General features: G+C 38.7%; 1 protein-coding gene across 4 annotated transcripts in view; it reads right to left on the bottom strand.

The window, feature by feature from the left end:
• Positions 1 to 12294: 12294 nt before the first annotated feature.
• LOC131591610 (zinc finger C3H1 domain-containing protein-like) overlaps positions 12295 to 25415 on the bottom strand; it is a 41094-nt gene continuing 27973 nt past the window's right edge. For all 4 annotated transcript variants that reach the window (XM_058862466.1, XM_058862468.1, XM_058862469.1 and 1 more), the window contains exons 24-35: positions 24097 to 24334; positions 22869 to 22974; positions 22593 to 22791; positions 22008 to 22102; positions 20981 to 21091; positions 18661 to 18765; positions 18405 to 18570; positions 17637 to 17737; positions 16393 to 16494; positions 15758 to 15797; positions 13270 to 13332; positions 12295 to 13144 (exon numbers count right to left, since the gene is read on the bottom strand). In XM_058862466.1, the coding sequence (XP_058718449.1) occupies positions 13007 to 13144; positions 13270 to 13332; positions 15758 to 15797; positions 16393 to 16494; positions 17637 to 17737; positions 18405 to 18570; positions 18661 to 18765; positions 20981 to 21091; positions 22008 to 22102; positions 22593 to 22791; positions 22869 to 22974; positions 24097 to 24334 (1464 nt within the window). In that variant the 3' untranslated portion in view covers positions 12295 to 13006. The remainder of the gene's footprint in view (positions 13145 to 13269; positions 13333 to 15757; positions 15798 to 16392; positions 16495 to 17636; positions 17738 to 18404; positions 18571 to 18660; positions 18766 to 20980; positions 21092 to 22007; positions 22103 to 22592; positions 22792 to 22868; positions 22975 to 24096; positions 24335 to 25415) is intronic.

Raw genomic sequence — 25415 nt, 5'->3', positions numbered from 1 at the left:
AGTCCTAGATCTCTTTATTGGTTGACTATGAAAATGAACTCCAGAGAGCTTTGTATGGCCAGAGAATGAAGGCTAGAGTATGAAATCAATGCTTCGGTGTGAGACACTGAAAAAGTTCAAATGGCTCAAACAGTTGGCCATTCACAAAACCAGTGGGTGCTTTGCTGACCACAACATGCAGAGAAACAGCCCAGGTGCAGATGGGGTGCACACCCTCCACCAGAGGTTACAAACAGGGGTTTGAGCCAGATAAGGGAAGAGGCCTGTAAGAAGCAAGTCCTGGGAGATGGGATAGTGCTTTTTATCATGCCAGTGTCCTACGTTTCGTAACTGGCTCAGGTGTAAAACTTCCCTCTGTGGGGGATACTGGAACATTCACATGTAGGTCTGAAGGTTCATCCCTGCAGTAGGGTAAATTGGCTCAACTGTGCTGATGTGAAAGGCAGCTGTCATATCTTAGAAGGTGTCATAAACCATCAAAGATCCCTGAGGTGCCACGTGATCCACAGTGTTGCATCAGACAGTGTGAAACTGCCCCATCAGAGGAGATACCTGGGTGTTCCCACTGAGCCTGAGCATATATTAACACACTGGATTTTGTGTTTCATGGGCTTCCTCCACCCCTGGCAGATCAACTGCCACCATCACTTCAACCAACAGACATCTAAATTGCAACAATCAAGTCTCATCGCTGCATCCAAGGATGGTGACTGTATACCTTTCTCCCTCTTTTTTCTTTCTCTCCACTTTCTCTTTTTCTCTCTTTCTTTATTCTAACTTCCTCTTCTCAAAATATATTGTAAGCCTAAAAACTTCTAGTCAGTGCCTTAGTAAGTGCTTTGCTATGTCTGGATAAGTTAAAGGTGGCTACGTTTAAGTTTGCGAAGCTAAAGTTTGTGATGTTCATTACTTTGTCTGGATTTGGTTTTAAAATGTGACAAGTACCTTAGTCTGCCTTAATGTTCTAAAGCTTTCAAGCAAATGCTTGTTACTGAGCCTTCTGAGAATTTTGCTATTTCTCCCGCGCACCATCCAGAGTGAATCAAACAATCCCCTAAACCTGTGGAGTGGGTTGCAGCATAACATTTTAATGCATGAAGTGGGAAAACAGTTTCCTGACATAACTGAATGCCTTACTGTGAATGCAAAGTATGAGGAGATTTGCTTTATTTGATATATATTTGTCCCAGTATACATATAATCCTTCAAATTGTTGGAATTTCCCATGGTTTTTTGTTAGGGGGGCGTTTCTGGGGTCTGTGTGTTTTTTCTGGGGTTTTTGGTAGGTTTGGACAACAGGACATACTCTGGAAAAGCCTCTGCTCCCCTGGATACCCAGTCCTGCTCAACCTGGTCAGCCAAAAGGCCTTCTACATCCTATTCTGAAGGACTTGGAGAGCTAAAGACACCAAGTCCTAAGATGTTGAAGAATATACCTCTAAGAGACAATGACGTTCTTGCTGAGCTGAAATAAGGCAATAAAGCACACAGGATGGAAGCTAGGAACACTGACAGCAGAGTTTGGCATGTGTTCATTATCACAGACAGGCAGTCAGTGTGCTCTGTCAGAGACAAATACACTTTCACTTGGCAGGGAGGTGAAGTCAGAGCAGACAGAAAACTCTGTAGGATCACCATAGGCCAGAAAGTTTGTGCAATTACCTTAGAAAAAATAGAGACACCATATGAGAAAAATATTCTTTTGGAGTTTTCTTCAGAGAAAGTGCCTCAGTTTTCCAGCCCAGGCTCTCCAGTAGGAGGATTTTGTGCAGTGACTGGTGCCAAAACATCTGCCTCAGGAAATGCCATCTCTGGAAGTGAAAGCAGCCTCCGTGGCTTCCTGAAAAAAGCCACTTTTTGGAACTGAAAGTCATGAGCCCTCCTTGCTCTGGACAAAGCATTTAACATAAGTTTGCCCATTTCTAAGAGAGCAAATACAGAGAGGTTGTATACAGACTGAGTTTCTTTTTGTGGGAGAAAAACAAGAAGAAGACAAGCTTTGAAGATGCTTGAGCAAAAGCATTTTTAAAATCTCAGTCATCAAGTTTCTCATTCAAAAAAGCAGCAAAGAGAAACCAAAATGACAGTGGGCAAACTGTGTATGGCCCCATGTGCTGGACACAGGGGAGTATTGTACTATACCTTTTACTGGTATTACAGAAATGGTAGAAAACAAAAAAAACTACAAAAAATTGTGTTTTATTGGGTTCATCAAGTGTTAAGTTTGACAAACTGACAGACTATTCAAAATTCAAATAGCTTTACACTTCTATTCACTCCACTTAAATAGGAATAGGTAATACTAGCTTAGACAGAAATTAAATAGAGGTCAAAGTAAAATATCAGTATTTATAATTTAGTTTCTGCCCTGAATACTGCTTTTCTACCTGCAAAAACTGATTGTCTTTCCCTTGAAAAAAATTTCTCTCTTTTTCCCATTCTCTTGACACTGTTCTTTACATAAGGCTGTGGGTGTATGTTGACTTTGGGTGTATGTAGGGCTTTCCCGGTCTTTAAGCAATTTCCCCCCACTCCCCAGAGGATTTAACAACAGTAAGAAATCCATTTCGTGAGCCATAGGTGAACAGTATCAATTTCTCTCTACTTTTATTATTGTATGTGTTAGGAGATCAGTTTGGAGCTTCAGTCTCAGACCAGAAGCTGACTGCTCTAAGCATTGCAAAAACACAAAAAGAAAAAGCCTAGCCTAACGCAAGTGAGCATAAAGAGAAAGGAGAAAAATGGGTAAAAAAGCCCACAGACCTTTGCAGTGTAGAATTCAGAAGCTTTTCAAGGGCCTTCTTCACTTCAGTGGACTTTAGCAGGTGTTTATTCCCATAGCAAATATTCCTATTTGCACAGTGGAATTTCTCATGTTTGAAGGCAGAGAACTACAGCATAATCCTAAAAACTGTTGCTTTGTGGTAGAGTCAAACATTTCTCAACAAATCTGGGCCCTCATAAATAAAACATTAGGTCAGATTTTTTATTTTTTTTTTAAATAAATGACAAACAATAGAGCTATTGTCCACTAAATACCATTCTTACACCAAGAGCCTTTCATAATGACAGCAGCACCTTAAAAGTGCTTTGATCTATGAAGGATCAAATGTCTTTGTTTCCTATTAACATAGCTCTCTTTCCCAATAGAGCACAGAGCATTTCTGATAATGGCACTCTTATTACGATAATTAGAAAAAGATTGTTCAGCTCTGTTTCCCCCTTACAGCTCCCTGGCAAATTTCTCCTTTCGTGTCATTCAGATTTTCTATCCCAAATACCTCTGTCATACGGAAAAAATTTTAAAGTTTCACATTTTATGGCTCAGAAGTTTAGGCTGCCAATGTGATGTTAACCAGTCATTAAAAGATTCAGAAGAAGGATCCAGACTAAAAAGTAAGCCATCAACTTTTAAAAATAATGTATGTTTTAAATGGGAGCGAGATTTTCAATAAATGTCATAAATCTTTTAATAAGGTAGCAGAAATGTGCCCTGGCTTTATTTGCAAGGGAGACATGAGAAAACACTCCAGGGAAAGTTTGCCTCGAGGGATTTGAGGGTGTAATATGACCAGAAGCAGAATTTGCAGGACAGATGACAGAAGAAGACACTTGCTAAGAGAGTATTCCCAGACATCCTATTGGAAGCTTAGATCTCTTACTTTGTGTTGCTCTGCAGTTCTCAGCCTTTTGCCTCTTCCATCAGGGATGTAGCTCTGAGGTTGCAGGCAGTCAGGGCTGGATGGAGACAGCCTTATTTTGCCAGGCACTTAGTGCCACCATGTGCCCAAGTGTGCCTCACTGCTGCTGGGAAACACTCCTTTTCCTTTTCAGTTTCTGGTTCAGCAAGTCCTCCCTTTTCTGAAAGGCTCAGAGGGACAGTTTGAGAAAAATCCCCATGCAAATTTGAGGAATTCTGGCAGAAGGCACATTTCCAGCCTCTCCTGCCTTGGTGGTGGTGGAAATGGACAATAGGCTGGCAACAGAAGCCCTTTGGCTTCAATGGTTTTCCAGTCTGAAACAGAGCATCCTTGACCAGCGAGGTGGTTGCAAGTCACAGCAAAACCTTTTACTTACAGAAGAGAAATAATCAAAGAATAGATCAACTGATAAACTGATCAAAGGACTCCAGTGTTATAAGAGAAAAGGATCTCAGCAGCAGCATGAGAAAAATTACATCAAGAAAGCCGAAGGTACAGAAAACAGACCCCAGCCAAGCAGATCCGGGAAAACATTAGCTAAGAAATTATGTGCAGAGGACTCCCATGTCCATACAGAAGAATGGTCAGGAAATCAAGGAAACTAAATGTATTGACACTGTTATGCATATCTATGTATTTATTATTCTGTGAAAGGCACATGTTCCTGTTTTCTTCAGCTATCTAAAAAAGTAAGCTTTAAATCCAGAGTATTTGGAAAGCTGAAGATAGGACAGGGATGTCCTGAATCTATTGATGTGTTACAGTTCACGATTCCAAAATCATACAGCAGGTGGGACATAAGAAAGTGAGAAGCCAAGGAGAAGGTCAATACCTCAGCTGACTTTTCCCCCCTGAGCACAACCTAAATGCTTGCAGCCCAGCAAGTGTGCAGGTGGGCAAATTACAGTAAGGATGTTTGACCATTCAAAAGCAGAAATGTCCTAGAAAGTACCTCAATCTGCACACATTTGACTGTTCAGTCAAGTTGGAATCTTATTGCCATCACCACCACCATAGTTTCTATAGGCTTTATGGAAAAAAAATCATTTTATTAGGAAAGCATCCCCTCTCTCACCCTGTATAACTCTTTATATACTCACTCTTTAATCCCTGCAGTCCTGGGAAGGTTGACATGCTAGCTCAGAGGAGGAGATGTGAGCTGCACTACACAGCTTCAGCAGAAAGAGAGCTCAGGCAGTGCCAGCCCAGATGCTGCCTCCAGCAAAAGCCATCAGGATCCCTCCTTCAGCCTTTTGGGCACTCGACACTTCAAGGATCCCAGTTTCATCCAGCAAAAAGCCAGGAGGCTTGAGTCAGTGTGCTTGGTTCTTTGAGCTCCTCTGGCTCCAGAGTCCTAGCACACAACGTGCCACCTGCCTCTAGACACAATGGCTACTTCTGTACTGTGAATTAAAACTGTCTGGGGACATTGCCCACAAAGCATTGTCCAGGTCTACACACACTCACTCCAATCCCTCTTTCCCCCAAAACAGAATGGTCTTGTCCATAATCCATCTCAGGAACAGTGTCTGATTTACATATTAATTCACCAGACAGAACTGGGACAGATGCTGTATGGGCCCAAACCATGTCAGGGAGCCTGCTAGCAGCAGGTTGAACTATTACCCTCAGCTTAAGTCTATGTCTTGCCCAATTGCATTAATACAACCAATGTTTCTGGAGTTTCTGGCACAAATCCAATGGTTCAGAGAGAAGGAGTCCAGGGTGTAGGTTTAATTCTATCAGTGTGTCCAGCAGAACTGGATGCAGTATATCCAAGGAAATACATGTATTTCTTGACTTTGCTTAGAGACTTTCCAGTCCACTCCATTGTCCAGTTGCCTGCAATCTAGGAAACACAAAACCCAGTGCTGGATGAGACCAAATAGCTGGCCTCACCAGTGGGTGCTTTGTGACTGGATCAAGGCTTCTTAACTCCAGGTTTCTATGGATGATTGTGCAGCCATTTCTATATATTACAACTAAGGACTTCCACTACATCAAAAATTAGTGTTCAGTACGCAGAGGGAGCTCAGGTCCTGGCATTGTACCTGCATGTTCTGTACCCCTCTAAGTTCTAGTTAAGGCCAGGCTGAAATAGTTTTTATTGCTCCATTTCCATGAAAGCTTTTCATTACATAAAGCCTCTGCACTGCTTAGTAGAATTGGACAGAAAAAGAGGCAGAAAGACACACAAAAATAATAATCAAGCCTAACCTTTGATCTCAGTTCATCTGATAAAGCCCTGGCACAAGGCCTTTATAAATAACTCAGTATAGAACTCTAGAAGGATTATGCTGAACAACTGATAAAAGCACATGCTTTATTTTCATTGGCACTTTACCTTCTCATGTGCTAACTTCAGACAAAAATAATTTACTTTTTGCCTCCCAGATGAATTCCACTGGTCATTTTCCTATCATGTAATTATAAATCCACTTACATTATATATGGTGTGGCATCTTTCTCACTCCACAATAATCTCCAAACAATCCATCAGATTATGCTGAGGCTTTACTGCCAGAAAACATATGGAAGTAGGACTTCCTACTTACAGAGTCAAAACTACTCCACTGAGCTGGTGCACAAGCGCAAGATGCCAGTCCTCCTTGGCATTTCTCAGCTGAAGCAAACAGATGCACTCTAAAAACAAGTTCTTTGCAGTCTGATCAAGATTTTTACCCATAATTCAGTTTTTGGCGTTATCCAAGTCTCGTATATTTGGCTTCTGACGACACAGCACCGTAGTATGCACCTGCTACAGGATTTCTCCTGCATCCATCATTAAACCCTCTGCACAGACTGCATGGCTGTCTTTACACATAGCCTCAGCTATCTTAAGACTTTTGTGATAATATTTTTAAATGTGGAGTTTGTCCTCTGAGTAGAGAGATTCTGAGTTGATCCTCTCTCAATCACTTTAGAAATGATGGTATCACATCCAGAATTGCAGAGTTTGGAACCACTGCCCCTTTGAAAGCATTCTTCAGTCTTCTTGGTCTGTGTCAGGTTTTGCAAAGAATGTTCTGTGACTCTTTCCTGCTGTCCCAACAAGTTTTCAGACAAAGTTTGACTTTTCTTGACTGTACAGTTTTGAACAATGCAGCTCATGGTGTTATTCTTGCTATTGAAATCTATCCAATCTATTGTGGTGCCTTGAGATCTCTTCTAGAAGACAAAGGAAGTTAACAGAATGTTTCAAAATCCTGATTTTGGCTGAGGTAGAGTTAATTTTCTTCCTAGTAGATGGTACTAGGTACCTAATTTACTTCCCAGTAGGTGGTGGTGTGCTTTGGATGTAGTAAGAGAATAATGTTGATAACACACTGGTGTTTTGGTTGTTGCCAAATAATGCTTATACAAAATCAAAGACTTTTCAGCTTCTTGTGATCAGCTGGGGCAGCTGACCCAAACTGACCAAATGGATGTCCCAGACTGCATGGTGTCGTGCTGAACAATTAACTGGTTGGGATAAGGGGATCCCTGCTCAGGGATGGGTTGGGCACAAGTGGGTGATGAGCAACTGCACCATACATCACTTGGGAGTTTGGCTGGGGGGTTTGGGGGGAAGTGGGTTATTTCTTTTTGTTTTCTCCCTTTTCATTATAGCTGTATCATTGTAATTGTTAGCATATTTTAAAGTTAACATTTTCCTGAATTTAACTGTTCTTATTTAGGTTAATATAGGTTGGTATCTAAGGGTTTTATCTTCTTCCTGATTCTCCTCCCCTTTGCACTAGGGAGGGAGGAGGTGTGAGCGAGCAGTTGCTGGCTGGTGTTAAACCATGACAGACTTTTTTTTTTTTTTTTTCTGATGCCCAACATGGGGCAACGAAGGGTTGAGATAACAATAGGATTAGAATATGTTAGAACAAACCTGTTATAAACATTCATTATTAATAGTCACCGATCACAACGTTGATTTGCTTGCTCTAAGAGCTGTTGTGTTTGTTTTCTGAGTTGCATCATGTTGTACTTTAATAGTGGCTTACGATATGACAGAATTTCTGGTTATGAAACTAATACATTATTTGTACTCAGCACTGCTGTCATCTTTAGAATTTGTGAGCCGTCTATTGGAAACTATTCATAACTCTATCTTTTACCTTTTCTCCTCAGAGACCCAATCCATGGGAGAGACATCTCCATTCATCTTCCTCTTCTCCTCCAGGCTAGTTACTACAACTCTTGCAAATTTCAGATATCCCTGGGTGTTGCTGCTGGAGATGAATAGGTCACACGAACACAGCTCGGGGTGTGGTGAAAGGAAGAAGGCTTTATTTCTTCTCCCAGGATTTATAGGTTTCTGACCACAGCCAGGGATTGGATGGTCAGGATAACACCTTCCCAACCACACTGGCTGTGAGAGATGTCCATCACAAGACGTGTAACAGAAAGAATGTACACATATCTATGTTTACAGTTACTGTCCTGGGAAAGTCCTTAGAAAACTACATCAGCAAGCTCAGAAGCTGAGTTTTCAGGGCGATACCTGGGATGCTCAAACCAGTAGAGTTTTATTGCTACGTCCTCTGACTGTGTTCCAGGTCTTGTTGAACAACTACTTAAGAAAACCACCCAGAGACCTGAGCTGAGCTTGGACAGCTCTGAGTGGATGGGTGTGTGTGATAGTGTGGGCAAGTGCCTAGGACAGTGGGTACCTCCAGCATTTTGGAACTTAGCCCTGAAGAGGTGCAGGATCCAGAAAAACTAAGAAAATAATTGGAAAAGGGATGCAATCAGCCTGGCAATTCCAGAGAGACACAAATCACTGCAACGTGCACTATTCAGGATCCTCAAGGGAAAAGAATCTCCCTGGATTTGATGACAAAGTGACAGGCACTGCAGCTGCTCCACCTGGCCCCAGGCCCTGCACCTGAACCAGAGCACCAACCCCTGCCAGTGTCAGTCACCCCTTTCCACCAGAAGAAATGGACACAAGAGATTGCTTAGTGAAGGAGAACAAAGCAGGGCCATCACAAGAATAGGAGGAAGAGGCAGAACAAGAGGGAACCACTCAATCCCTATCCCTGAGAGAGCTGTGGGATATGCAAAAAGATTTCAGCCATCACCCAGGTGATCACCTGACTGCTTGGATGCTGGGTGACAGGGCTGTGAGCCTGGAATGAGGGGGTAGGGAAAGCAAGCAGCTGGGATCACCTTCTAAGCTCTGGAAAACCTGCACTATATTAATGATATCATCATGTGAGGCACTAAGCAGCAGATTCTTTTGAGAAAGGAAGGAAAGTATTAAAAACTAAAATTTATTATTAACTTTTCTTATCTCAACCCATATATTTTACCTTCTTTCCCATTTTTATCCCCAACCCAATGGGAAAGGGAGCAGTATTATCAAGTGGCTGTGTGGTACTTGGCTGCTGACTGGAGTTCAACCACAACATAGAGGGTGAAGAAAGTCTCAGGAGGGAAAGGTGAGAGCTGTTGTGATTACAGAAAGTAGGTGTTGAGAAAGTACAGGCTATTTCCACATCACATTAAATCGCAACTAAAACTTCCTCTTGGAAGCTATCAAAGACAGTTCTTATGTCTTCCTACTCATGCTGTATTAACCCTGGTCAATATAAGAGAAAACATCACTGCACTTAAGACCCATTCTTAAAAGTTCCCCAAACACCTCTCCTCAGCCTGGCAGTTTTCTCAAACTGACCAGAAAAACCTAACTCCAAGGGTCACAAATGAAAGCCAGATTGACAGCTGTAATGAAAAATAGAGAGAGATAGAAATCAAAATGGATTATCATCTCATGCAGCAGTTCCTCACAGATCACGTCTGGCCATCACATGCTGTGGCAGCAGTGAGAAATCACGTACAAATCAATACCTTTTCCAAAAATAGTTTTTCCCAGCTCACTCTGAAGCAAATCACTTCTACAACAGCACTGTATTTTCTGTTCTATTTTCTGCTAGATCAGGCCTTCCTGACTGCACTGAAAGGCTTCTTTCCATTTAATCTTTGTCAATATTTTACTGAGCCATCATAGAGTCACTGCTGCCAGTACTCCAGGTGCAGCAGTGCAAACTTTATGGTTGTGTTTTATGCTCCCATTAACAAACAGACACATTGGTAATTCATTGCTAACAGCTTTACAAGGTTTAAGTTTCAGTTACAGGGCATACTCTGCTTTATTATCTGCTACTCTGGTAGGACAATAACAAATAGTTCCATGCAATAAAAAAGAAAAGTAGCAGTTAACATTTATATCCTCTTTCAAGCCAAATTTTGATCTTGGGCTCCTTGCAAACGTTAAGCCACCTTATAGATAAGGGTAATCTGACACTCCTGCTCTGTTCTGGAAAACAAACTTCTTCTGCTCTCACCTCTTTTTTGAACACTCCTTAAAAATCAAAGACAGGATGCTTCCCAGCCTCAGGTGAAATGGCAGGTCTTGTAAGGACACAGTCTACATTCCCCAGGTGAGATGCAGCTCACTGCCCTGTAATTCTGAATGACATTTAATGGGATGTGAACTGAAATTACCTGTGAGGAGGAAAGGCCTCAGTCAAGGTCTGACCAGCATAAGGAAAGATTCAGGCACCCCAGGGATGTGGCAGTCACCATTCCTGGATGTGTTCCAAAAAATTAGTGGACTTGGCAGCTCGTGATATGAGGTTTAGTGGGCATGCTAGTGAGGGCAAAGGCTGAACTTGATTTTGTGGGTCTTTTCCAAACTTAACAATTCAACGTGAGTGCTCTTGGAGCCTCACAGACACAAACTCATCTCACAGAACATTTATAGCAAAATCCAGGAGAACGGGGAGCCAAGGAAAAACACCCTATCTTCCTTTATTAACACAATCTTGACCTTGGGTATATTGTGAAACTGGATCCAAGCATGTGGTTGGACACAGTATACATGCAGGACAGCAGCACAGACCAGTGAATATATGGGGGTTTGGGCTGTATTGGGCTCTTCAGGGAAGCTGCAGGATGTGGAAGTTCTCACAGCCCCTTTTCACTTCGCTCATCTAAAGATTACTTGAATTTCTAACGTTTGGGGGGATACGGACACATTGAGAAGTCAGCTACCCCTTCAAGTAGTAGTTACTGAGCACAGTAGTAGCAGGACAGATGCACAAGGAATATGCCTAAAGGATTTTGAAAGCGAGTCCATTTTACACCTGAGAGATGAGGCAAGGTCTCAAACACCTGCTGCACAAGATCAACACGCCTCCTTCGTCTTCTTAATTTAAATTGTCCATTTTTCTGTTTCTGACAACCATCTTAACAAAAATTTACATAAAATTAAAAAAAAAGAAACAACCTAAAATACAACTTCCATCCAGAATTAATAAAGCCAGGCAGGAAGTTTCTATCAGTAACTGAAATCAGTGCACTGACTATATAAAACAAAAGGTGCAGTGGGGAACACCTCAGTAAAAACATTAAAGACACTGTGAAGTCCATAGCTAGTTCTTCAGCTCCTGTATATACTAAGGCAGGAAGTATTTACAAAGTTAGACAAGAGCAAAAGATCACACACTCACAAGCTCTGCCTTGGCCAGAGATGGTCAGAAAGGACCAACACCACTGGCCTGGCCCTGTGCTTTCTGCCCTTGAGTAAAGGAGCAGAGACAACTAGGGTGGAAGGTGAGGTTGGTAAGACAAAGCTGGTGAAAGTACACAGGTTTACGTTCAACAGGAACGTGACAGCATTGAAAAATCACTGAAGCTGGAAGGGATCTCTGGAAATCACCTGCTTCAAACCTCTGCTCTAGCAGGGACATCTAGAGCCAGTTGTCAGAACACCCAGGTAGCTTTTAATGTCTCCACTACATCTCTGGCCACCTGTGCTAGTGCATGCCACACAACATAAGTGGGGAAAAAAAATCAGGACACCACCCTACTCCAATGAAGAACAGGTTTGAGTCAGTTTTCCAACACTGGTCATATAGTCTGCAGGAAAAATCTGTCCCTTAAAGTGAGTGCCTGAAGTTTTATATTTGAGTATGAATTGTAAAATTAAGTATGAGTTGTTTAAAAGGACTTAAGGTGCATAAACAGTCTCCATTCCCCTGGATGAAAACCAGTATTTCCCACTTTGTCCTCCTTTAAGAGAGCTGCTTCATATTTAGCTTCAGATAAAGTAAGGGGTTTGAAAGCTGCTGTAAACACTGTCACATTGCCTCACTCTCTACCATGAAGACTGCTCATTTACTGGCACCTTAATGAAACACCTATGCAATAGGTATTACAGCTACCTTTTGATATGACTTGGCACATATTTCATCTCTCTCTACAATGTAGATGTAGCAACTTTGGAAAGTGGGCCTCATTTCATTAAGGGTAAAAAGGACAATATAAAATGCATTTTCCTCTACTGAAGTGGTATTATTGATAGGAATAGTTGCTATGGGACAAACAACTGTGTACCTGAGGCAGGGGGATGAAAGAAACCACAAAGGGACAGTTATTCTATATCCGCAATAGGCAGCCCAACCACATTTGCTTATGTCATGACCAAAATAACAGAAGACAACGATTTTTTTTTAAAGGTCAGCTTGTATTGAAAATTTCTCTGTAAAAACACCTGTAAGCGCAAGGTAGTACCAAAACAAAACAGATAAATGTTATCTTTCTTTAAACTGTTAAACTTTATTATAAATTAAAATTTCTTTACAAAAAAATTGCACATAATTGACCACTCTTAGGTTCTGATGCACTGGCATTTGCAAAAGTTTCTTTAATCTTCAAGTTTAATAGTCTCTGCCATGAGTCCAATGCAGAAAAGGGCAGTAAGCAACCCTCTTAGAGCCTTCAAGTGCAAGAAGCATACTTGTGGCCACGGCAGTTACACTTTCCTTAAGAGCGGCTGCTTTTGTTTTAAATCCTGTAATGAAAAAGTCTCAAAAAAGGTTTAAAAAAGGAAAAACCCAAAATGGACTAGTTGTTTTTTACTGTAAACACAGCCCAGTAAATTAATCCCAAACACAGATCTCTCAGGCATCAGCGAGAGTGTCAAGTGAATCAGGAACAGCAAAACAAAAGAAAACAGTAAATAAAAAGAAAACATAAAAAAATAAAGTCTGTCATTTTGATTAACTATACTTACGTAGATGACGTTATGAGAATCTGGCAGGGCCCAGAAGCAAGGCCAGACAGGAAGTTCATGTTTCCAGATGAAGGTCATGTTAATTGTTTCCAGGTTCAAGGAAAGCAGACTGGAGACTTGATATGCTCAGCAATACTCATCTGCCTTACATAGATCTTAGGGCATGGATCAGCCTGAAGAACCATTCAACTGATTTTGGCATTTTATAGGACTTATGGCTGACCATACCCAGCGTTCAGTGATTCTTGTTTTCTGTTCTGTAAGTGTTTAAATTTAAAAGCTCATCTAGGCTGACTCCAACCTCTTGGCACTTGGAAACTAGTTTTCTCAGGTTATCAGTTTTACCTCCTCCTGATGCTTCAAACAAGAGTTGCTGAAAGAGATGGGGAAGCAGATATAAGATTTAGCCAGAGCCTGAGCATCACCACATCTATGGATATGGGATATGCAGAGAATTTATATGAAACCTCAAACTTAATCATAAGGAGAAAACATTACATCTTTCCACAGTGTTGCACATAGAGGTAACTTCTGAAGGGCTCTCTGATATAAATGATGGACCTGTAAAATAAAGGCAAGTATTAAAAGTCAGCACAATTTCATGCATTCAAAATGAATTATTTGAAGCACAAAAATCTCTTGCAATTTTTAAAATAGTTTTGAAGTCAAGCATTAAATTGGTACTAAAAGCAAAGGCAAGTTTATGTCTGACCTTAATTCTGACCCTTGTATGAACATGATTAGTTACATGAGGACCTGCTATTTTTCTTCACAAGATTCTTGCCTCATTCATTGCACAGGATGGAACACATTCAGGGAATGAAGCAGCTTACTGAATATTTCTTTCACCACTCAGTGTGTAGTCTCAAGTCTTGTTTATTGCATACCATCACAATCCTGCAATGAAAATAACTGTTTCATGGGCTTTTTTCCTTCAGCATCTATCTATCTATGCTTTAACAGTCAGTATGAGTCTTTGCAACTCTCAAAAGAAAAATGGTTTTACCATTTTATGGCTCAAAATAGAGGACCAAAATATTTAATACTAGTACTTACTCAAGTGTCCTTCAACTACTGGTATCTTAAGTCCCAACTTCAATCAGAGTCACTAGGGGAGGTATTTCTTGGCATTTTAAATACTTGCACCCATTTTCATATTCTTTTAACAAACCTTTACATGACCTCTGAAGGAAATAAATGACAGGTTCTCCAGGAACAGGAAATCCAGAATCTGAATCACAATTCAATTTTAAACAAATATCCTACTTGTTTACTAGAAAATCCAGTTATCTGGAACAATCACTGATTTGTGTAAACAGTTTTAAGTGCTCACTACATCCCAGACCAAAACCCCCACAAAAGCCCAACTACACTGTGTGTGACTACTTAACATGATTTTACCACATACCGTATAATTAGTGAGGTGGTTGCAGAAGAAAACCACAAGATTTCTTCTGGGTGTAATCCAGCTACAATGTTTCACATATGCCTTCATTTTAATTGGCTCATTTTCTTTAAGGGCCCTCTCTTTTATGCATTTGACATATATTTTTCTAACCAAACAAATCAGAGTTCTTTTCAGTCACTAGCCTTACTATAGGCAGTGTCTTAAGATGTAGTCCATCAAATACAATGACTGAAGCAGGGATCTGTGACTAATTACAGATTACACCAAACCATCAACACAGAGACAGAATTAAGGTTGAATAGGCAATCCAGCCTTTGGTATCTCCTGACTTCGAGCTATGTGATCTAACAAACCAAGTAATTCTGCTTAGGGTATGCTCTTTTTAAACATTCTAGGAGACCATAAAAAAGGAAAGTAAACATTTCATATGTGAGTCCAACAACAGCCATGCTACCCTTTATGGATCAGTTAAAGCTTTAATATTGATCCAAAAGAAAGACCACTGACAAAAAAGGATGCTAAGAGTAAGTCATTACAAGATGACATAAAACCAGGTACAGCAGAGAAGCAGCTCAAATACCACGAGCAAGTGGTATATGTGGATGAGTCACGAACCCAGGGCCTCATTACAGTCCCCACCCTCAAATACACAGCAACTTTTCACAGGTGGAAGAGTATTTTAAAGGTGACAGCAACAAAGGAAGATCATTCTGTTTGAAAAGTGATGCAGCTGCTGTAGCAAAAAAACCTCTTCCATGTTTATACATAGAGTGATATTTTCCTACCCTAAGTACAAACAAGTAAACCTATTATTTCTGGAAAAAAGGAACTGGAGTCTTGTGTGGTCATGAACTATGGCAACTCTTTCCATACACTCATTTGGCAGACCCACCCTTCCAGCTACTTCACAGAATCAAAGAATGGTTTGGGTTGGAAGGGACCTTACAGATCATCTAGATAACAAATCCGCTGTCATATGCAGAGGCATCTTCCACTGAACTAAACTAGGTTGCTCAAAACCCCACCCAATCTGGCCTAGAAATCTCATCTCGGGAAGCGATCTACAACTTCTCTGGGCAACCTGTTCGTGTCTCACCACCTCACAGTAAAGCTGTTTTCCTAATTTCCAGTCTGAACCTCCCCTCAGTTTGAAGCTATTCCCTCTCATCCTAGTATGACATGCCCTTGCAAAAAGCGTCTCTCCAGCTCTCCTGTCCACTTGTAAAGATAGCCATTAGCATCTTTCAGCATGAGTTTGCTTCCCTCTGCTAGAACTTAAAATACAACAATCTCCTCCAGGTAAAAAAAATAAAATGGGAGAAGAATACAGCCTTCCCAATATGGGAACAGAAACAGCATGCACAGAAAGAGCATGCACTCATACAATCCATTCTACCTTGATTGTTAAAAACATTTCTCACACTTCAGGCACATGTTTTGGTGTTTATAAACAAAGAGTATTTCAACTAACTAGGAATCCTGGATTTACAAGATTACCATTGCTTTGGATAAAGCCAAGGTATGAGAAGTTTTACAGAATTTCATAATTACTCATTTTAGTACACTGTGTTGACTTACTTCTCTTTGTCCCATTAGAAAGCATTCGGCAGCAATGGCTCTGAGGAAAAGAAATATATAAAAACATTTATTCTTGACTTATTTTAAATGCCATTAATGGCAGAATACTGACTGTGGAATGGAATTACTAATTCCTTGAGAAGAAACTAACTTCCAATGAGGTTAATCTATTGTGAAAAGATAAAAATAGCCATTTTTTAAAAACAACCTTACATGAGGCAAGACATTTCAGTGGTTCCCCATTATGAACAAACACTGAAGAAAAAGATCAGTTCAGCATCACTGGATAATGGAGAATACTGCTATTGTGATATATAAAGGGGAGGGGTAGAGAGGGGGAGACAGAAGTCAATAGTTGAATTTAAAAAGGCAACTTGTAAATACATCATTCATATTTATCTGCATATTATCCATTAACTTGAGTTTCCCAAGAGGGAAACTTCATTCTCATTTTAAAGAAATGATAGTATGTCTGTCTGCTGGTAACGAACAGTTCCTCTCTAAATAATAAGCTAATGAAAGAGAAGCTTCCAGTACAAGCCCAGTTGGAAGGACATTTCAGATTTACCTTTGTGAAGTAAACCTTACAAACAAAAGCAATAGCTATGAAAACAGATGTATGACTGTTGCATTACATTTTCCAGATGGCCAGGCATGTTGGGATATTATATGTAAACATCTTGGCTTGTAGTTTCAGAATCTGAACATTGCTCTCCTCCCAGTATCGCAGAAGCAGTCTGTAAAAGGCATTCATGAGAAAAGAACACTGCTCTAATCATTTGGAACAGAAAAGCTATCCAAAGATACAAACACATTACACAAAATATATTACACCTGATCTGAGTCAAGAGCTGCAAGTAGGAAAAAGCCCAAGCCACCATATACAATATTGATTTGATCATGCTCTCAGAACAATACAAATTAAGATCCACTTTCAGAGAATAACTAAGAAGTGTGAAATCGGAGAGAAAACATGATCTTAGCATATTGCAAGATTACAAGTGGATTCACTTTTAGCATACACAAGGTAACTGCACACTTGAAAAGAGACAAATTAGTTTTATAGTAACGGGGCTAGTGATACTGTTCAGTCAGTTCTGCTCACCCATTTCACGCAGTATCAACATTGTCTAAGGGAGCTGCAAGTTCCATCTAGACAGAATTGCAACTTGGTTTAAAATGAAGCCATTCAACTTCATGTGCCAAAGGCAGGTATGTCACACTCTCCCCATGCCCACAACCACACATGAGCCTTGCTTTGAGTTCTTTGGGGTCACTGTTGATGATGAACAGTGTTTTGGGACTTTTCAATATTACTCAAATATTCATGCATTCAGTGCACCTGAACACAGTAAAACACTCTAATCCTGGCAGAGCACATTTTGAAATGCTGTTCAAGTAAGAGCCAGTGCAATGCTTACATTAACTGGTTGTTTCCCACCAGATTTTCCTTAAATTATGATTTCTCACTGCTAAACAAATGTCAAGTTAAGCAGCCTTAACTAGTGTTAAAGACTAGTTACGGACTGGTGTATCCATTTTTATCTGTTCTGGAACTATACTTGTAATAGGTGATCAAGTAACAATAAAATCTCAATACATATCTGACATTTCTCTACCCACTTGAAATTTTGACCATTTGTAGTCATCATGTACAATGCAGAGGTAATTTTTGTATAATTATAACCTGTTTGCAGATAGAACAGAACATTGTCAAATCTAAAATTGAGATGATGTCAGAAGGCATAATATGCCTCAAGCAACATGTGATAATAGAGGAATAGTTTTACTTCTGTAGTAGAAAGCAAATCATGCATATCTTGCACAAAAAAACAAATTATGTTAACCACCTGCCTTAATTGAAAGTATTTTTACGTACCTCAGTGCAAGTCCAGGATTAGTAGGCATGGTAGAACAAAACCGTTCCAATGTTTTGGAATGCTGAGATTTTGGAATGCAGCTCAAATAAAAAAGAATTACCTGCAGAATTTGAATTATAAACATTAATCCACTTTATGGGTCTTATTTTGCTAAGAATACTGGTATGACAAACTATGAACACTATGACCAATTTTCCACCTTCAAACCTTATCTCTCAAGGGTACAGAAATTAATTTGTATAATATGAATTCAGTGTCAAGTTGCTAGCACACCTATTTTAGGTCTTCTAGTCTGCATTTAGTGCATAACGATAAATGCACTACTTGTTAGCAAAATGGGATCCAAGATTTCCATAAGCTTTATTCTGTCTAAGTGCTCAACTTTTTCTGCCTACTTTATTTCTTCTCAACCATTATAAGTTCTATGATCAAAACTGTTTCCATCTGCCAGTGGTAGAGCTCCGCAGACATCTCTTGTGTAACCACATCTTCCTTCCCTTATTTCCTCTTTTCTCTAGAAAAAAATCATTTTTCACTACCATGCCAATAAGTTTCTCTTTGAATTACAGGATCTTTTTTGAAAAGGCCAGTGCTAGACACTCTTCTGCTCAAAACACTACTACACTCACACTTCATTTTTTTTTTCTAGCTCTCAGTGCTAGAAACTGGTGCTACACTTGAACAAATAGATTACCTACTAATAGGTACCTACTAACAGGTCACCAGCCTCTTTGTTTAACTAAAACTGTCCACAGACACATTTTTACCTTATTATGAAACTCGTAATTGGTCCAATAATCAGCAGTACTAAATGGAATTGGGTATCGTGTGGGGACTGTCACCAGACATCTGTTCACTAGATCAGTAAAAAGCTTGAATTCTTGAACTTTGTTGGTGGATTCAACAACTTTACTATTGAGAAAAACAAGATAACTGGAAGAAAAAAAGAAAAGAAAAAAGATGGTTATGGTAGTGTTCACTTCATAATTGAGATTAATTAACTTTCCTCCCTTAAGAACTTACTCCAGCCAAATGTTCTGAACAGTTTCCTGCTGCATCACTGCCCCCAGAGCTGCTTCATAAGCATCCAGGGCTTCACCAACACTTGCATGAAGGGACTGGCACAAACTGTTTATATAAAAAGATAAAAACTGTTATATGTCATAAACAATATGTGTAATTACACATTAAGAGTAAGATATAATTAAGAATTTCCCATTCTCAGACGCAGGAAAAAAAAGTAGTGTTTTCAGTTTAACAGTATCATGGACTAATCCATCAGTCAATTTACTAGAATGGGTAAGTCTCAAAAGCAGGTTACAAGGAATAATAAAACAACCATGAAGTTTGAAATGCAATCCTTAAAAGTAAGTATTACAAACTGCCTTCTACTCTTGTAAAGTACCCCCTACTAATCCTTCTAAAGGTAATTCTCTAATTGCTACAGAATGGAGATAAGTCTTGAGTTTCCATTTGGAAAGGTCCAGAACAATACATTTTGAAGTCCAATTAAAGCCACTTGAGAAACAGTATCAGGATCTACAGTCGAAACATACTGATTGTGTCAGAGGGGAAAAAAAACCCTGCCAAGAAAGGTCAAAACCCCCTCCCCTTAATTTTGTTCAACAGCTTCTCAAAGAAACATACAGTTAGACCAACACACAAGACCTCATCAAAGACAGAAGCAGACACATTCTTAGATCAAGACACAGTGAAAACTCCATATTTCAAAGTGTAATGTAACAATGAAAAAAGGTAAGACTTTCAATAAGTAATAGAGGGGGGAATCTAACAACCTCATAAAGGACTATACAGAAATATATTAAGATAAGGCTGACCTTCCTACCTTGCTACAGAACCCTCCTGACTCAAGTCACATAATCAGTGGTTGATTCTACTCCTGCTTTCCCCAGGAATTACGAACTAAATCACCTATTTTCTACTCTAAAACAGTGTGTGTAAACATTTGTGTGCAAACACAAATGCGTGCACACACAAATGATCTTGCCAAGTAAAACACTGTTACAAGGCCTTTAAGGCATTGCTGATTTCAATCTATTTGCAGTTGGTAAAAGTGAACTTGATATATCTTTTGTCCTCCATGTCTGAAGAAAGGAAATACAGATACATAGGCCCAGACACCTGGACACTTACTGCAGCAAAACTTAAAACAGAGAAACACTCAATTATTAGCTCTGAAAGTAATTTAGGTACTTATTTCAAGAACATTTATTCTCCCTCTTAGAAGCAGGTGCTAAAACACCGGAGAATCTGAGCTTAAGTCAGGATACTTTATAACTAAATACTGACTTCAAGTATCTTAGTAACAATACCTCTACTATGTAAGTGCCAAAACCAAAACTGAGCTTGTCAAGAAGTATTTTGTTAAAAAAAAAAAAATTTAGAAGTGTAGTAATAGACAATGCAAAATAAACCCATAATCTTTATGAAAGGTCTAGATCAAATTTTCTTGAAAACCATACATTTTACCTGGAAGTTGTCCACCAACTAAAAATAATAAGCAACAGTGTTGAAGAAGTTCTGAAGAGTCCTCACTCTGTATGTGAAGCAAGATCATCCTTGCCCTTTTACTTACCTGAAAAGCCAAACAGCTACTTGTGAAGACTGACAAACCCACACTACAAAATGGTAAACTTCTTAAACAGCCTAAGCCAGCACCTCAGTAACCACATTTAAGTAATTAGTGTAAGTTACAGATGGCTAATAATGTGGTGTCTGGCAATCCTGTGTACTGCTGCTATCAAAAGGAATGACTGAAGAAATAAGGAAAAAAAGCAATAAAGAAAAAAGTTTGTGTATAAGTGATAAAGACATGTATAACTTTACAACCTCTAGCAGAGGAATAGGTCACCCTCCTGCATTACTTTGCTGTGGAGTTTCTTCATGAACAGCTGAAACAATGAGTCAAGGAGCTGGGGAGATCAGGACTAAACAGAATGGAAACTTTTGTGAAGTAAAACTGTTGTAAAATAAAAGGGAGACAACTGAAAGCCAAGAGAATTAAAAACACTACTAGTTGCAGCAACCTAAAACAAAAGTAAAACAAACAAAAAATCATTTTGAGATGAACACACCTATTACCATAGGTCAGAATTTCTGGAAGATTTCTCAAGTGGAAAATTTAAGTTGACATGCAACTCAGTTTCATAAAACTATCTCCATTGTGCAGCAGGCCAGTAGGTTCTCTAGGGACTGGCCAATCATTTATTCAGAGAATCCAAAGCAACACACCATCAGGCAAGTAATGAATACTCTGCTTTTGAAAATGCAATTTACTCAGACACAATAGCTGTTCCTCAGAAATTCCTGGGAAAAATCTCACCAGTAGATCTGCCACAGATATGGGATTTGCTGGTTAACAACATCATCTGTAAGATGTTCTTTATAGAGAGGTGATGTAAATTCAATTGGCATTGGAAAATTCAAGAGATATCTACAAGAGAAAAAAGGAGTAGTAAACAAGAATAGCCTTGTACATGGAAGAATCCTATGTAGATGTAACGTTCAGTTACGATGTTCAGTTCATGAAAAATACTAAAAAACATGCACTTTTCCTAGGTTTCAGTTTAACTCTATCCAGATAAAATCTGTTAAAAAGCATTGCACAGAAATACAGAAATAATTAATACAGAAGGCATTTACTCTCTAATTATGTACAAAGTTAAATGTTGTCTTATATGACAGACTCTCCCCTTCCTTCATAACATGCATCAAGTACATAAATAAATATAAGCAAGAATAAAATCTAACACCTAACTTAGAGACAAAAACATTTCAAAAGCTCATCTGAATGAGCTTTAGCATGGAAGGCTTTTGCTTTGCAGACCTTCAGAAATATCTGTTTTGACCATAGGGAACTTGCAGATTTCAAAACTTCTGTCTTTCAAGTAGGTGCTAAAATTCATGGGGAAAATCATCAGGCTATATATGAAACCTGCATCCTTACATCAACAATAACCTAATTAATAACATGCTGAACCTCTTGATGGAGGTCTTTTTCAAGTGCCTAAACAAGAGTATTTTAGATAGGCAATTTTAGGCTCTTAGCTTTAGGGCAGAAAGAAAATAAACAAAACCAACTTTGGCATATATATATATATTTAATTGATTTTCACTGCCCAAATCCAGACATTCTACTTGCTTGCTATTTCATTTTTAGATGCTTATGGCTTTATAAATTAGCGTCTATGCAAAAACAAGTGTAAACCTTACACCAAATCACCATTCACTGAAGTTTTGGCAAAATATGACATGCTAAAAAACAGAGTTTTTAAGTTCTAGATTATCATGCAAATCAAGAAAATACCAATATTGCCAACATTTAAATTAAAAAATTATTCTAAACGTACCTTAAGAGATCCATGGGACCATGTTGTTGGCATGTATTCTCAAAAAAAGCTGCTACGAAATCTTGCAGCAGTGGAAGAATACTGCTTGACTTTTCCTGTTTTGTTGTTTGGGTTTTTTTTAAAAACAATGAAAAAAATTAAAATCAAACATCAACTTGAATATGCTAAGACTAATTTAGGCAAAAACAAAAAAAAAAATCAAACGAGGTGTGTCTATCTCTACAATGCTTCATTGTCTTCATTCTCTCACAAATCAAGTTTAAATGGGGCAGTGAACAGTAGAAAGAAACTGAAAAAATATTACAGGGTATAATTTTACTTTGTTACTCCTGCTTAAGGATATTATTAAACACTGAATTAGAACAAACCAAATTATAATCTACGATTTTATGTAATTGGTAAGATTATCTTTTATCATGTCACTTGTCTTGCCAATTATACTTTTCCTAATTACTGGAAGGAGTTTTAGACATTACAAAAATATCACTAAGTCGAACCAATTTGATAAGACTTTTAAACAACACATTAACCCCAAACTTTGCAGAGCTAGCAGACCAGCAAATAAGTTTTCAAGTGGAATATTACCTGCGAAACAAGAAATTTACACAATCGATAAAAAATTTCTGCATTCTGAGGATTCTTCTCAAAAGCTCCAATCCACACCCTGTGGGCATTTTCGCTCTGCTCCATCTGCAAATATAAGGTGGCCAAACTCTCCAAGAGCTGACAGTTGTTAGGGCAGAGCTCCAATAAAGATCTACAAAGTTCTGCAGCAGACTCCCACCTTAAAGAAAAGTAAAGGTTAAGTTTAACAAAAAAGAGTTGAGTATTCCAGTTAAGAATTGTCTTGAAACAATTTACCTTTCCAGAAGTTTCAGCAAAGCTATCTTGTTTCTGTAGAGAGGAAAGCAGATGGCTATTCTTTTGTCAGCCTCAAGGCTTTCATCAGTACATGTTTTGACTGCATCTTCAAAACAAAAGTAAAAAACAAAGCCTTTACACCTCAAACAGTGTCAAAGTTATGCAAAATCTCCTTGAACATAAGGACTAAACATAAGCCTGAAAAGATACTTCTGAAAGTGCTGTTTTTGCAAATTATTAGAAATAGATGATGATCATGTTTGGAAAAGGTCTCTTTACTTAACGCCACAGTACAAAGATAAATCTTTCAGTTTCATCTCTTACTCATTTTAAAAGCAGGAAACATCCTACCAATGAAACATTAAGACAATGTTACAGAGAGAAGCATATCCCTAGATTTCAAATCACATTCTAGGATTTTCAGTGTAGTTGCTGAAAGCTGTTGAAGCAAAAGCTAATATAGGATATTATTTTTCTCCTCAGTAATAAAGAGTCATAACAATAAACACCCCATTACTATAGCTAGACTGCCTTCACTCACACAGTTGGGCTACTCCGTTGATCCTTGAGTATTTCAACACTGCTTTACCACCAGCAGCACAGGTATTTTCCCAGTGGCAACTCAATACTGCTGCTGGCTAACCACTAAATACTGACATTTATAAATACTATGTAACAGCATTTGTCTGCTAGTATGAAATCTACCTCTGGCAGCAACACCGTAAGCTAAAAACTCAATTTTTTTGTAGTATCTTCATCTTACTTTTTAAAAAATATATTCAATTTACTTAAACTCTGAATTAAGATAAACATGCACTGTTCTGCCTCTTTTAAGGAAATGCACTAGTATTCCAGGCCCATAAACATATCCTGCTGAGGGAAGAAAGGGTAAGAAAGAACGACAGCTGAAGCTTGGCTTTATGCTTGCATAAGCCCAAGAAAACTAGCAATGTCATACAATCACAAGTCACTGACTGGTCTTTTTCTCTGAACCATCACAGTCTACCAAGATAAAGCTGTGGGTTGAAACTACACTGAAAAACTCTGTGTTGGATAAGCACCCATGAATGTAGATTTTCCTTATTATCCTGTTCAAATCAAAATGCAGTATTCACTGGATTAATTCAATGGCTTAACATAGCACTGCCTTGAAAGTCTGAAGTTGAATAATACTTCTTGAATTACAACATATGAAGAATGTATTAAATATTTACCACCTTAATCTTACCTTCAAACATGGCTAGAAGTGTATCAGGATCAGTCTTCACATCTTGAGCTGTCTGCCATGGTATTAAAAATGGCTCTTTGTGCACAATCCTTGAAGGACTGACATTAGCAGGATCATAGAACTTGACTGGGAGAACACCAAATTCAATTAGATGTATGTAAGCCAGCCAAGCCAAGCAACGGTCACTTGCAGTAAGGTGTTCTGATATTATCTTTTCATTTGCTGATTTTAAAGCACTCTGTAAAGGTTAAAAGAAATAAAGACTTTGTGGTTGAAACGTAGTGTAAGATTTATGAATGGGAAAAGAAAACAGGAAGAGCAGGTTTTAATATTCTCAAAACTTTTCCAGAGAAAAGACCAGGACTAATCCTTTATGTAAATCAGGACCATATTCAGCTTATGTGAATATGTGGCTATTCAAATTATCTGCAATTCCTAATAAAATTTCTAGTTCAGAAAAACAGCAGAAGATTGTTATTGGAAAAAGTGAAGAGAGACACTTTGAAAACATCCATCTCCTAATGTGTTCATTCTATTTTCCTGCTTTACTCTCCTATTACTTCCAGTTCCAAAGAAGTCTGGATAGATACTAAATCTATCCAGTATCTAGATACAACTCATCTACAACTCGGATTCAACTTACTATATCCTACTAGGTTTTGTGCATTTGGGTTGTTTGGTTGTTTGTTAGGCTTGGGGTTTTTATTTATTGAATTCTAGTTATAAAACTACTAAGTTACACCTATTCAAGCCTACTGAGCAGCCACCATCTCCAGGTGTGCTTTAAAAAAGTGTTTTGGAAACCTTACTGAGAACAAGGATACTATTTCAAATTTTTCTACTAGTCCAGTTTAACTAGCAAATCCCAAATACAATAATTAGAGCATGCAATTAAATAAAGTCTAAATACAAATTCCTTCTAAAACACAACAGAACCTCATGACTAGTGATGTGCCAACATTTTTCTGGACAAACACAGTATGATCAAAGAAGGCATTTTTCAAGAGAATGAATATACTTGCAAATTTATGCAAAATACAGCAGGACACATGTCTTGAAGTTGGTGAAAACTGGTGTTTCAAAAGCATTTCACTTATTCCACAAAATACTTGAAAAAAATTGCTTTCAAGTTTTCCAATACACTGTGGTATCTACTCTGAAGTAGCAGTAACTTGGAAATTATTTTCTCTGAAATATTATTAAATAATCTCTTGCCAAGCCATTCTTTTGAACTACACATTACAGATTAATTCGGAAAAATAATAGTTTGGCTTTATGATGATGCTTTGTAGAAAGGTACGGGTAACCAACCAGTATTA

The sequence above is a fragment of the Poecile atricapillus genome, chromosome W, assembly GCF_030490865.1.
Source record: "Poecile atricapillus isolate bPoeAtr1 chromosome W, bPoeAtr1.hap1, whole genome shotgun sequence".
Classification (NCBI taxonomy): domain Eukaryota; kingdom Metazoa; phylum Chordata; class Aves; order Passeriformes; family Paridae; genus Poecile; species Poecile atricapillus.
The sequence above is the reverse complement of the archived record's forward strand: the minus strand, read 5'-3'. Positions and strand labels throughout refer to the sequence as shown.